We start from the raw sequence: 14,615 nt of genomic DNA, 5'->3' as shown, positions 1-14,615 counted from the left end.
CAAGCGCACCAGATTGAAAATACGCGCACACGTGTTGCCGCCTATTGTCTCCAATTTCATCCTATGAGCCGACAGTCACAATTTGACACCCAAATTGTGGCCAAAGTAGAAAGTCTGATCTTTTGCATGTACTGTACGTGACATTCTCTTAGGCAATGACAAAAGAGCAAATCCCATCGAAACGATTCTTTTATGCTGCGACTTTGACATGAACGTGTTCAAAGTCTCGTCTTTTGACAAAGCGACTTCAGGCAAAACCGTCAGATGGTCAACAATGGTCACATAGCTTCCATTTATGGAGTTTTGTTTGTTGCCTAAAAGCAAGAACCCAAAATAAATGAATAAATAAAAGTGAACTGACAAAAAAATCAGCCCCGTGTTTATTTCCAACTCCCATGAATATCATCTCGATAACATTTTCTTGTGTGTTCTTGGCTGAGACGACTTTTTCAATGTTGTTATTGAATTGTAAATAAAAGTGCTTCAGAATGGTAATTAAAGTAGCCTTTGGAAATGAGTATTTTGGATTCAGATGTAGCTAATGAAATGATTGCACTCAATTGGTAAATGTCAAATGTGTAGTGCACTTATTGAAATCCTTTCCATCACAGGCTTGGTAGTGATTTAGTTGAAACCACAGTAGGTCAGTGTTTTTTTTTTTGTTTTTTGAGAGAGAGAGAGAAAATATAATGAATCATCAGCTTGCTGCACAATTATTTTAACGCTTTCACCGATTTCCAAACGAACACAGCTTGACGCTTGCCCAATCGCTTTATAAGTTGTAGGAACAAAAACTCATCGATCGAAAGAGGAAAGCACTTTTCCTTTTCTCCCTTTCATTCCGTTTGAAAATGTAAATTGCTGTCGTCATTTAAGAACCAAAATGTTTAAATAGCGATCATGCAAAGCTCAATAAATTGCATTTCATCATTCCGTCTTCTCAAAGACCGCCTCCCATTCGCTCTGAGTCCGAGAGATAAAACCATTTCCGGGCTGCGTGCAAGTATGCCCCCTAGGGGCCGAAAGCATAATAGGACGACGTCACATTGGAGGCTGTTGTGACTCTTCCTGCCCTCCCTCGCCCCACTTGGGATATCCTAGCACAAAAAGTCCAACATAGTATATCAGAACTGAAAAGAGCTCACCATCAGTGCACATTTTCCCTGAAAGTTAGAATCCATTGAAGGATGTCTTTTTTTTTTTTAAATCATGAACGATCGAGCGTTTCTGTTGGACGGAGTCCTTCATGATTGTCGTGGTTTTGACCGTGCCGTATTTGTGTGGCTGACACATTAAATGTTGTAGATCAGCACCATCCTGTCTATGGTGGCCCTGCAGATGGGGCACTTCTTGGGGTCTGAGAGCGCCTCGTAGCACAACGTGCAGGTGCACACATGACCGCATTCCAGAAAGACGCAAGAGCGCTCATGGCTCAGGCAGATGGTGCACCGGCTCGCGTGCACGCTGCTTCTGTACGGTGTCTGTTCTTCCCTGCAATTTTTCTTCTCGTGCTCCTCAAACTCCTGAGCGTGATCGTATTTTTGCAAAACTTCAATCTTGGCCTTCCATTCGGCGATGGCCGTCTCCATGGCATGCTTTTCTTTCCTCGCCTTTATTGTGGCTTCAATCCTTTTGCGCTCCGCTTCAAATTCGGCCTCCTCTCTTTCGATTGCCAGTTTCTCATTCAAAGCCGCCGATTTTGCCTGTAATGACGCCCGCTCCAGTTCGGCCTTGAGTCGGATTGACGACGTTGACGACTTCCACGGCGCGCTTCCGCCTTGCGAGCCGGTAGCGCTCGGACACTTGCCGCTTGATCTGGATGATGCGGACTTGATGTCTTCTCTGTCGCAATTGTCTGCCTTCTCCGAGCGTTTCCTGACCTCTTTCATCCATTCTTCACATTTCCAGAAGAAGTTGTTCATGACTTTATTTTTCGGATAAAACCAACGAATTTGGTTGTTCCTGAATTCCTCCTTGGTCATAAACTGCTGCAAACCGTTATTCAAGTCGCGAAAGTCTTGCTTCAAAGCGACAAAATCGATCCGCGATTTGGTTTTCACCGCATCGACATTTGCGTCGTCCTCCATTAACTGTTCAATTTGCTTCTCCATGGTTGTGATCTGGCATAGTTTGTTGGTCCGAGCCCGAAAGAGGTCTTTCTTCTGTTCTCCCGAATACGATACTGCGACAGCCTTGCCCGCCTTCCCCGCTTTGAACGTGTGTGTTTCTCTGTCCTTTTGGCTCTGCTTCGATTCCATGAGAAAAGGTTTCGACACCGATTCGGTGAAGAGGTCAGGCGCTGTCCATCCAAAGGTGATCCGAGTTGCGCTTTGCAATTCGGCCAAAGCACATTCTTCAAAGAATTAACACGCACCCAATCGCCATGAGCCCGGTGCCAGGTAAGGATCCTAAATTAGCTTACCGTCAGTTGCGCAACAGTCTGTTCTTGTTTGCGCAAAGTGTTTTGTGTCAGTCAGATCCTTGTTGATTCCGTAGCTCAGAGAATTTCTGACCTTGTCCGCTCATTATGAAACCACAAGAGCTCTCAATATCGTTGAGGAGTTTACCGGACCTTGTGGTACAAAAGCCGCATTATATCCATGGGATGTCGTAAAATAATATATTTCCTTCCAAAGTTTTCCAAAGAATTCCACACTATGTCAGCGAAGTGCTGTTCCACTGGCAATCGTAGAGGAGAACAAAATGTATGACTGAAGGAAGAAAAAAAAAAAAAAAAAAAACACCCAACAACAACCAACCGAGCTGCACTTTCCTCTTAATGGACTGCATCGTGCACAGTTTTTCTGTTTCAATGATGAACATCTGCGAATTTACAGATAAAAGATGATGTACAATGACTTATGATGAGGTATGATGAGGTGCAATGATGTATACAGAGAAAAAAGGCATTACAGAAAAGTGCTCCGACTCACTCTTCTGAAGAAAACAACGCGCAAAGGTAAAAAAAAAAAAAAAAGACTTGGCTCTGCTTCCTCGTTAAATGCCAACTATTTGCATTTTCCCGTCACCTGCATAATACAATCATCAACATAAATTATTGAAAGTTAATCACAAAAACATACATTCAATGTCTTTGGGCTGCCATGGCTATGATTACCTTTAGCAGGAGTATTCCACAGAGCTTTTTTTTTTCCTCCTGTATTACTTTCATTGTATATCTCCACTGTGTGGAGTTTATTTTTTAATGTCTGTGTACAGTGTAGTTAACGGCAAATGCTCAATAAGGGGAGTCTGATTTTATAAACACCACTGGGTTTTTATCAACCCCCGAAGGACATGAAAATGACGGTCGGACAGAAGGCAAGGGATGTCTGACACCACCGCAACATAATCTGGGTCGGCATCAGCGCTGCGGTTGTCCAAACAAATCTAGGCTTGAAGCCAGGACCATTCATCCATCCATTTTCAGATCCGCTTATCCCCACGAGGGTCGCGGGCGTGCTGGAGCCTCTGCCAGCTGTCTTCGGGCCGGAGGCGGCGGGGGGGTACACCCGCAACTGGTTGCTAGCCAATCGCAGGGCACAAATAGATGAATGACCACTCGCGCTCACAATGACATTTAAGGACAATTTCGAGTGTCAGATTAATTAACCTGGCCTGCATGTTTTTGGAACGTGGGAGGTAACCTCAGTCCCCGGAGAAAACGCATTCAAGTGCCACTTCATATCATCATCAGCTTTGCGAGCAGCCATGTCGGGTTCGCTTCGCTGTGGTCGGGTTAGCATTGCGGTGATCTGGTGTAACGCAGCAAAACCGACGTGTCCGTTCAAATGAAACCGGCTCGCCTTGCATATTCCCCTGTGATGAAATTGCTCTTCAAACTGGCCATTCTGATGACAAGTGCTGCACAAGATGTGCATTCTCGAGCTTATTCAAGGGAGAGCTGAAGGATGTAATGAGCAAGCTGCAGTTTGACAGCGCACAGTTCAAGTGGAAGGTGTGAGCAAAGGTACAGTACATTGGAGGGGGGGGGAATGGTCGAATTGCGCACAATTTGTGTGAGTGCTTTAGTGTGAACATTTTCTCTGGGTCTGCAAAGGACAAAACCAAAGTTTTTGTGGGTCAGCGCGCTGCTTATTAAAGAAGACTGATATGCAGCATAGAGAGAAGGAGAAAGATGATTATTGTTATAATCACGTTTAGTCTCATGATTACATACCATACAGCTGCTCGCTGCAGATTCCATTAAAAACAATTGTAATGACGCTGCTTGTCACTTGAATACATTTTGCTCGGGTTAAGTAAAGCATTGTATCCCTCCCCCCACCGAAAAAAAAACATCCTTGAGCTGACAAATACATACTGGATCTAAAAAAAAAAAAAAAAAAAAAAAGAAAGGAAACAAATTGAAAAGTTCAAGATGAAAAAAGGAAGCACTAAAAGACTGATGGCACACAAAGTGTCCAAGTGTCCATCAGTCATTGCAGTTTCCTGCAAGGCAACTTCGCTCCAGGACAGATTGGCGCCCATCAACAGCAGCGGGGGGGGGGTCCTTCATTTTGTCCGCCACGGTGACGCTTCCATTTTGCTCGTATATTTCAAAGCTGCACCGGAGCGCCCGCGTAGGAGCTCATATTAAGAATGTCAGGATTGGCGTTTGTGATGCGGGTTCGTTCACAATCGCGGGTTCAGACCTACCTCAAATGTGTACACTGCAGGGTTAAAATGTTAGTCGTACAACGAGCAAGAATATCGGATGCGTGTGTTACATTTCTCTTGTTCTTACCGAAGTTCCAGGTCGTAAAGCAGGCAAATAGACGGATTGAGAGAGGCAGAAGAGATTCGTGCACAGATGCCTTGTAAAATATGATAGTTTTGCTTCAGGAAAACTACATGCATGGGCGGCTTTACAATGACTGAGAACCGCTTCTCTCATCTTTAAAAATAAATCATTAAAAAGGGGAAAAAAAAACATCAGGACAACAAGCAATAAAGAAAGGCAATAACTGAAAAGATTGTGATGCTCAGTTTTACTCGACACCTGAAATGCTCATGACCTTTTGGGAGATGAAGACCACCATGTATTGATTACGATTAGATCCTGACTCATCCCGTCAGCGATTGGAAATGGAAATGGCGATTGAATTACACTGCGGTGCTTCATGTGTTGTTTCTCTCATGAGAGACACATGCTCGTTATGTCCGTACTCAGATTCAGGCATTTAGAAATACGAGTCGTCAAACTTCAATGGTGATACTCATTTTCACACACACTCACACACACACACACGCACGCACACAAAAAGAGAGAATTGTTGCATTCGACATTTGCTCAACCAAAGGTTAAGTTAAATGTCAGCGCAGTCTCTGCAGTTTTGCTTTTGCTGCGGAAAACAGTCCTTGCTCATACTACAAATACATATTAGTCAAAGAAACCGTCACCAGACATCCTGGCAAAGTCGTTTTGTGGAGACCACAACAAAGTATCACGTATTTTGAAAGTGTGAGCTATCTGAGGATCACATTGGTTGTTGATTGAAGGCGGCGATTGTGGTTGTCATGTTCGGCAATCCCTTTTCCTGTACGGATAAAAGCTAGCATTGCACCGATGTTGTTTTTGTTGTTTATCTGCACACACGGTTAATAAACCAAAGAGCGTTGAGTGTCATGAAATATCTCTCAATCTGAGGTCATGGAAATCGTACTTTTAGATCTTAAGGTTTACTCTTGATCTTGTCTGTACTTGAGACTTGACTTTGACGAGGACTTTTGTGACTCAGACTTGACTTGGAGTCGATTCAGGTGGACTTGACCGCACCCCTGGTTTAACACTGTTTAATCTACCTGAATTAGTACTCCATGTTTCATTTTATCTCATCAGATGAGCCGAGCAACAGCTACCGAACATCTCAGCAAATTATTGTTGAAGAGTGCCGCAAGAAATCTAAGCAGGTTTGTCAAAGATGTCTTTGTGGCCCTCCCAACAGTATCGGCTCCTTACTGGATCAAACTTTTCAAATCAGGCACCTGAATCTACTTTAGCATCGCAAAGGCACTTGCTACGCCCGCTTGCCCAGACGGCGCCATTGATCCTGACAAACAACCCGTCCAGGATCTCTCGCAGTCATTCGACACAAGTCTCCTCTCGTCTTATACACCTCCGAATTTCCTCTGTCAACAGTTTCCTCCTTTGTGCGGCCACGAGAGCACTCACCTGAGTTTACATTCAATGAGCGGTGCCATAACAACTCACCAAGTGTTTGTTCAAGCAAGAAGGTAGGGCTAAGCGAGGGAATGGCAGAGAGGATGATAAATCACCAACGAGGACCGCGTGAAGCTGACAGTATTGCATCCTTGGACTGTTCCTCACGCGGCAAGGTTAGGTGGGCTGTCGGGTGGGCTGTGGCTCCCTCTGAGCCTCCAGGAAAGGCAAAATTAGGCAATTACGGGCAAATAAATCTTATATCCCTTGGCAGCAGCTTTCAGAGTCCTCGTGTAAAATGGTATTAGGATTCCGATGGGGTACCTTAGTGCACCAGGACTTGGGAAATGCATGATGTACTGCACACACAATCAAGAAGGTTTTACCCTTGATCCAAAGTTAACATTTTTCACCCGCTATAAACATGACAAACATGGCTGGAATCTCGGGCTGTTGAAAAAAAAAGCTTGCTTCTGAGTGTATTTTTCTTTTCCTTTTTCAAAAAAAAAAAATTACAGGGTTAAAAAAAAAAAAGATTGGCTCCTACTTTGCAGGGAATCAGCTCGGCCTCCTTCCTCCCAAAATGTACAAGAGTAATCTGCTTTCCTGCAATGCACTTGACTTTGGAGTCAGGCAGTCCTCCATTAGGGGTCTCCAGTTGGACCAGAATGCTGCTGCTTGCCTCTTGACTGGTACTCATAAGAGCGAGCACATAAAAAAGTATATATTATGTATGTGTGTAACTATGTGTCACTACCAAAGACTGTAAGATCTCGTCAGTGTTTTATTGATATGCAACGTTGACAAAAAACGATTAGAGGCACTTAATGAACACATAATTCATAACAAAATAATCGTGATTAAAAAAATATATTTTGAATGTACTTCCTGGATGTTCCGAGCGATTTTGTCAAACAAAATGCTCAAATAGACAAGAGTTTTGTTTTTTAATTTTCAACGGTAGGCACGAGGCATATCTCAATGGGCTGATTTCTGTCTGCATTAGCGTTGAATTGCATCAGAGACGAGGACATGTTGATATTCACTGCATGGAAGCGCACCTCAATGTCCTGACTTTACCAGCAAACGAGACAAGACTGACAATACTGATACTTAATGATAGTGAAACAGAGGTATGGTTGGTATTCATGAGGAGACACACCTCAATGCTGCTGCTGCTGCTGCTGCTGTAGCAGCAGCAGCGGTAGAGGGCCATGGCGATCCAAACAGGGGAAAAATGCACGCAGGTAGTTTATAATGTTTTGCTGCTATAAACATTCTGCCCTTGGCTCTTCCCAAGCGGGCGGACCATGGAGAATTTTACAATAGACATAAAGCATGTTCATCTTCTCCCACTCCTCTCGTTGCCCCTCCACTCACAACATACAGAATAACACGCAAACACCCGAACGCGCATGCATGTCAGAATTCACCGGCACCACCTCCATTGAAATGAAGGAATGTGAACAAGTGTACCATAGGTCAACAGTTGCCGACCGTGCTCCTCCGCGCTGAAAACATTCGTGGTTTATTCTGGTTTCCAGAAGTCAAGCCACTGCTTTACATGTAGATACCAGAATCAAGCATGTATTTTTTATTTTTTTTTAATGTCATTCCCCTATGCATTACGTCAATGCTTTTTGGGAGGGAAACTACAATTATGCATAAATATATGTATAGTACTGGACTGTTTTTGTACTCTCAACTGTCTTCGTTATTCACTTATTTCTTGTTTTATTGTTTGTTGTTGTATGAATTACTTTTGCTCCATGTCCAGCACTTTGTATACAGTGATGGTTGTTTGAAAGTGCTCCAGAAATACAGTTGAGTTTGAGTAAAAGAGTGGTCAATAAAAAGTCACCAGTCAAGCATCCATGAAGGAGATAGAGGCAGGCAACTGTTGCACGTGAAACTGCAACCTTGTAAGTGTATGTGCAGCTCCCACAGTAACCGCCACGGAAAACATTTCTTCCCACTCGAAAATCAATAGCGGAACCAAAATTCAGTTTATAGTCACTGACTATATTGGCAACCTGTGCAACCGAGACACTCCTTGTGCTTTCTGGTTAAAATCCCATCTGTTGACGCAGGCTGTTTTGTAATTACCGGTAATGTGATGCAGTACGCATGGTGATTATGCATGCTGCTTGGTCTTTTCCTGAAATGGTCGCTTGACAATAATAAGTCAGTTGTGGGCCTATTGGAAGGAATGAGCATCACAGAAAAAGAACAGCCCTGCTTACAGGAGAGCAAATGTATTTCAGATATTGCGGCGAATAGAACCAGATGGCCTTAAAAGCAAGATAGGAGGCAGTGCAAGTTCATGGTGTCATCACACTTTTCACGACGAGGTGGCAGATTTTGCGCATGACTTTATATGGCGCCTCCCTCCGTGATTTACATCTGGCATGAACGGCGAAATGAAAGCCATTCACTTTTTATGCTTTCCCTATGAAGTTGTTATATGAAGTTCAGTCCATGACTGTCACGGTTGATTTGTTTGGGACCAACAGGTGGCTCTGGAGGGCTCCTCCTACATCGGCACACCTGTTGGTCATCATGTCATTAGTCGGTTTTCTGTTAAAAGGACTCCCGGCCCGACAGCTCCATTGTTGCTGTTTCTGTTACCATTGCTGTCATTGTTTTCTGTTGGCGATTCTGTTCCTGTTCGTCTTTTGCTTCTGCCATGGGTTTTTGTTTGTGACTTTTGGATTCTTGCTGTCTTCGGGTGTTCTGGATTTAGTTTTCTCGGTGTTTGTTAATACAATGTGTCAAGTTCACCCTGCTCCTCCCTCCTGCCTGCTTTTTGGGGTTAAGAAACCCGAGGCTGCTGTCTATGACTGAGATACCAGGAAGACAGTGCAGGTCTGAGAAAATCACATAACTTGGGACCTGCCCAAAGCAAATGGAACAATAGAATTCATTATTAAACGTATCGCACGCGACTTTCCATTCATCTCATAATGCCTTTCAATCGAAAGTCAGTCGATGTCCTTGTGTTTGATTGTCCTCTCCCCCTCCGCCACTCCAAGTCCATCTGTCAGACCTTGGACGACTTTGTCGTTGTCAGAATTGGGCGGTTCACCCTTAAGACCTGCTGCGTTTCAGAGATAGCAGCGGAGCAACATCATCAGGCAGCACTTCATGTCGTGCGGATTTTGATGCTTGTGTGTTTTGCATTCGATACATTTTGTGTTTTGTTTGGCTACATTGTCGACATTCAATGCTAAACCATCTCGCTAGCCTATAGCAACAACAGGTAGTTGGCAAAATGCTAAACCCTGTCCAGTTTTATCGAGCTCTTATTCTTCAACAAGCTTTGAGCCACGATGACATCAGGCAGCACTTCATGTCGTGCGGATTTTGATGCTTGTGTGTTTTGCATTCGATACATTTTGTGTTTTGTTTGGCTACATTGTCGACATTCAATGCTAAACCATCTCGCTAGCCTATAGCAACAACAGGTAGTTGGCAAAATGCTAAACCCTGTCCAGTTTTATCGAGCTCTTATTCTTCAACAAGCTTTGAGCCACGATTCAACAGTTGCCGACCGTGCTCCTCCGCGCTGAAAACATTCGTGGTTTATTCTGGTTTCCAGAAGTCAAGCCACTGCTTTACATGTAGATACCAGAATCAAGCATGTATTTTTTATTTTTTTTTAATGTCATTCCCCTATGCATTACGTCAATGCTTTTTGGGAGGGAAACTACAATTATGCATAAATATATGTATAGTACTGGACTGTTTTTGTACTCTCAACTGTCTTCGTTATTCACTTATTTCTTGTTTTATTGTTTGTTGTTGTATGAATTACTTTTGCTCCATGTCCAGCACTTTGTATACAGTGATGGTTGTTTGAAAGTGCTCCAGAAATACAGTTGAGTTTGAGTAAAAGAGTGGTCAATAAAAAGTCACCAGTCAAGCATCCATGAAGGAGATAGAGGCAGGCAACTGTTGCACGTGAAACTGCAACCTTGTAAGTGTATGTGCAGCTCCCACAGTAACCGCCACGGAAAACATTTCTTCCCACTCGAAAATCAATAGCGGAACCAAAATTCAGTTTATAGTCACTGACTATATTGGCAACCTGTGCAACCGAGACACTCCTTGTGCTTTCTGGTTAAAATCCCATCTGTTGACGCAGGCTGTTTTGTAATTACCGGTAATGTGATGCAGTACGCATGGTGATTATGCATGCTGCTTGGTCTTTTCCTGAAATGGTCGCTTGACAATAATAAGTCAGTTGTGGGCCTATTGGAAGGAATGAGCATCACAGAAAAAGAACAGCCCTGCTTACAGGAGAGCAAATGTATTTCAGATATTGCGGCGAATAGAACCAGATGGCCTTAAAAGCAAGATAGGAGGCAGTGCAAGTTCATGGTGTCATCACACTTTTCACGACGAGGTGGCAGATTTTGCGCATGACTTTATATGGCGCCTCCCTCCGTGATTTACATCTGGCATGAACGGCGAAATGAAAGCCATTCACTTTTTATGCTTTCCCTATGAAGTTGTTATATGAAGTTCAGTCCATGACTGTCACGGTTGATTTGTTTGGGACCAACAGGTGGCTCTGGAGGGCTCCTCCTACATCGGCACACCTGTTGGTCATCATGTCATTAGTCGGTTTTCTGTTAAAAGGACTCCCGGCCCGACAGCTCCATTGTTGCTGTTTCTGTTACCATTGCTGTCATTGTTTTCTGTTGGCGATTCTGTTCCTGTTCGTCTTTTGCTTCTGCCATGGGTTTTTGTTTGTGACTTTTGGATTCTTGCTGTCTTCGGGTGTTCTGGATTTAGTTTTCTCGGTGTTTGTTAATACAATGTGTCAAGTTCACCCTGCTCCTCCCTCCTGCCTGCTTTTTGGGGTTAAGAAACCCGAGGCTGCTGTCTATGACTGAGATACCAGGAAGACAGTGCAGGTCTGAGAAAATCACATAACTTGGGACCTGCCCAAAGCAAATGGAACAATAGAATTCATTATTAAACGTATCGCACGCGACTTTCCATTCATCTCATAATGCCTTTCAATCGAAAGTCAGTCGATGTCCTTGTGTTTGATTGTCCTCTCCCCCTCCGCCACTCCAAGTCCATCTGTCAGACCTTGGACGACTTTGTCGTTGTCAGAATTGGGCGGTTCACCCTTAAGACCTGCTGCGTTTCAGAGATAGCAGCGGAGCAACATCATCAGGCAGCACTTCATGTCGTGCGGATTTTGATGCTTGTGTGTTTTGCATTCGATACATTTTGTGTTTTGTTTGGCTACATTGTCGACATTCAATGCTAAACCATCTCGCTAGCCTATAGCAACAACAGGTAGTTGGCAAAATGCTAAACCCTGTCCAGTTTTATCGAGCTCTTATTCTTCAACAAGCTTTGAGCCACGATGATCCAAAAAACACACACACACACACACACACACACACACACACGCGCGCGCGCGCGACCAATCTGTTTCAATGCCTAGGGGAAAATAAATAACTGCCAGTGTCTGGGTCCACCTCCCCAACAGCAGCCCCTTTGGTGATGACTGCCATAAGGTTTAATCATGGAGTGAACAGGTGCTGGCAAATCAGCAAAATGATACCCAAAAAAAAAAAAAAAGCCCATACAATCATTTTCAATGCATGATAAATGTGCACCGTGTGAAATATGTGATACACGCTTTGGTACAGCTAAAATATAAATCAGAGTTTGAAGCAAACCAATGTGATGCTTCTATGTGACAGATGCTGCTGCGATAAATCCGCTTGATTTGGAACTCTTTCGTCTTTTTTTATGGATTATCTATCCCCAAAAAGCGATTCTGTCTATTATTCTGTCTTGCTACTTCACATTTTTAGAAGCTAACTTTTGACGAACAATTACTGGATCGTGTTGGCTCCGTCGAGCATTCACTTTGGACAGCTTATTTGCAAGCGGAAATTAACAAAGGTGTTCTTGACTTGTCTGCCTGTTACTGGTTCTTAATCACAAAGAACTGTGTGTTGACTTACAGGAAGTAAGTTCCACAAACGTCTTACTGTGAGACTAATTAGTCGCATCTTGAGTGATTAAGGAGATCAAGTTGAGACTTTTCAAGAATCCAATGGAGATGCCCCCATATCAACCAGGATAACATGCAGCCATGTATTCCGATGAGAATGAATCCAAGTGGCCAGACGGAATTAACATGCTCCATATGAACGACTCCACTGAAAAAGAAAGGCCCAATCCGAATGGAATTTCATTCGAATTCACAGGGGTGGTACCTTCCTTTTGCCAATCCGAACAAGCGTCATGTGAACAGTTCAATCTATATACAGTATATGGAGAGAGAGAGAGAGAGAGAGGGAGAGATTGAGAGAGAGTCACAGATCTATAAATCAATGACATTGAACATTTGTGATAAGGTCTGGGACACAATGGGGAAAAATATGGGCTAAGGTTTGTGACATTATTTGAATATGAATTGGCCACACATTATTCTTTACAGTACGCTGTCGGAGAGAAGCCTTGACCAACTCCGCCCCCAGGGTGAAAAGTTGATCAACATAATATGAGAAAAAAAAAAAAAAAACGATATATCGATGGAAATTGTCATCTCACAGTGCCAAGTCTTGGATAGATGTCGGGCGAGAATATATAAATGTTAATTCAATTGTAAAGTGATCTGCCCCCCGTGCTGTGCGTCGTCGCAGTCGATGTCGACATCGGGATGCAGATTGAAAATCAAAATAATTACATGCTCTTCATGACACTGCGTTAGCCCCAGTGGGAGAGCAATCTGCTGTCGTTTCAACCATCCATACTAATTTATCGTATCCGCAACATCGTTATTGGCTGTATCGCACCAAGCGTCGTGTTTTTCATTCATCTCCTGATATAAGTCGTGAAAAAAAAAAAAGCCACAGGGGAAATCCTAGGGGTTACCTCAGCCTTCATTTATTATGTATTTCATCCTTTTTTTTTTTTTAATCTCTTATTCTTGGAAGCGCTACAGTTAAATTACTTATGAAGCTAAATGGTCCTGCTTTGATGGACCATCAGTACAAAATTTTTTTTGCGATTTTGCAAAACGGCAAATTTCCCCCATTGTGGGATGAATACAAGATCTTAATGTTCTGGCCGAAGGTGGAAACTACCGAGGTCAACATCAGTGGAAATGACGTCCGTTTAAGTGTCTTCTATTTTGGAAAGAAAACCCATCGAGGTACTCCATAGAAAGAAGAAAAACGATGCTCTGCGGTTAAAAAAAAAAAAAAGTTCAATATTTTTTAGGGTGTCATGAAAATTAATTTGAATCAGGAAATTGCTTTTGATTTAAAACCGAATCGAATCATCGTTGACTTTATATCACACCACATGTATGGAGATCAATTCACCAATTCACCTTGTCTTTTTTTTTTTTTCTTTTGGTCGCAAATGTTTCATTTGGAATTTGGAATGACACAATGAGCTCACCTGTTTGTTTGACTTCCGTGCATGCAGCGTGTGTTCAGTTCCCACTCAGTGACGCCGTGTCTATATGTCGGATGCAAGCTGCCTTTTGCCTGAAGATCGCTACAACGGACCATCTCTTGATTTGATCCGACGTCAACATTGCACAACTTTTGCGCATCGTTCAAAACAGTTGTTGACAAACTATTCACGACTTCTCCAGCGCCCTTGAATCCAAAACGTCTAAACCCGAGCGAATGAGGCAATGAGTCTCGGACTTTTGAAGCCACTCTTGGCCGATAAATCACAAAGAAACAAAGGGAAACACCTGGTTCGCCCGAGGTGCTCCCGCGTGACCCCTTTTGGACTTCCCTCAGTACAAGCTCACGGTGGCATCTCTGCCGCAGTTGGGCCAGTTGCCGTTACCGCTCGTGTTTGTAGCCGCTTCTGAGGTTTGATCTGTATCGCTTGCTTTGGAGCCATATCCCGCTCTTTGAAGCCTTCTCCCTCTCTGCCGCTGTTTATCCACCGTGGTGTTTTGGCTGTGTAGGAATACCAATTAAATTTTCTGGACAAGGGTCATCCCAGTTCACTGCGAGGGATCACAATCAAGATGTAGTTAATATTTCAGCAACGCATGAAATGCGTGAGCATCATTCTTTTCATGTTGCGACTACCAAAACACGAAAAGACCCAAGGAAGAGGGAAATTGAATGTCTTTTTGTTTTTCTAGTTATGCAAAAGCCTGGAGGAGATAATTAGTGGAATTAATTGACATTCAAATTGCAAAAATCTTCTGTTGCAGAGTAAATCTTAACTCAGGGAAATGTAATTAACATGTCAGATGCATGTAAAGTACAATATTTGATCAAAACAAAAGAGATAACAACGTCTTTATCCTGTTAAAAGTGGGAAGGCCTGAAGAAGAAGTGTCACATTTGGCAAATGGAGAAAAGCTGCAAAGTACCGGTTGCAACTTGGTCTTCCAAAGGCAAAACTGGATGCCAGCTTGGGCTGTGCGAATGTACATTTGTAC

The 14,615-nt window shown here is 43.3% G+C and overlaps 1 protein-coding gene across 2 annotated transcripts; it reads right to left on the bottom strand.

The window, feature by feature from the left end:
* Nucleotides 1–897: 897 nt before the first annotated feature.
* Nucleotides 898–2,500, bottom strand: LOC109524521 (putative E3 ubiquitin-protein ligase RF298). 2 transcript variants are annotated; one of them, XM_019884454.1, is made up of 2 exons: nucleotides 1,287–2,500; nucleotides 898–1,037 (listed from the first exon to the last, which is right to left on the bottom strand). In XM_019884454.1, exon 1 carries the CDS (start codon nucleotides 2,256–2,258, stop codon nucleotides 1,293–1,295), a length of 966 nt encoding a protein of 321 aa, XP_019740013.1. In that variant the 5' UTR covers nucleotides 2,259–2,500; the 3' UTR covers nucleotides 898–1,037; nucleotides 1,287–1,292. The 2 variants fall into 2 exon arrangements, with proteins under 2 accessions (XP_019740013.1, XP_019740014.1); XM_019884455.1 differs by having other exon boundaries at nucleotides 898–1,040; nucleotides 1,290–2,500.
* Between the last annotated feature and the right edge of the window lie 12,115 nt (nucleotides 2,501–14,615).

Source organism: Hippocampus comes, unplaced genomic scaffold (genome assembly GCF_001891065.2).
Source record: "Hippocampus comes isolate QL1 unplaced genomic scaffold, H_comes_QL1_v1.1 scaffold21, whole genome shotgun sequence".
Taxonomy (NCBI): domain Eukaryota; kingdom Metazoa; phylum Chordata; class Actinopteri; order Syngnathiformes; family Syngnathidae; genus Hippocampus; species Hippocampus comes.
This window is presented reverse-complemented; position numbering and strand designations above follow the sequence as displayed.

What these genes read in the sequence shown, in the direction of transcription:
- LOC109524521 (XM_019884454.1), bottom strand. Translation starts at nt 2,258, where the DNA reads ATGGAATCGAAGCAGAGCCAAAAGGACAGAGAAACACACACGTTCAAA.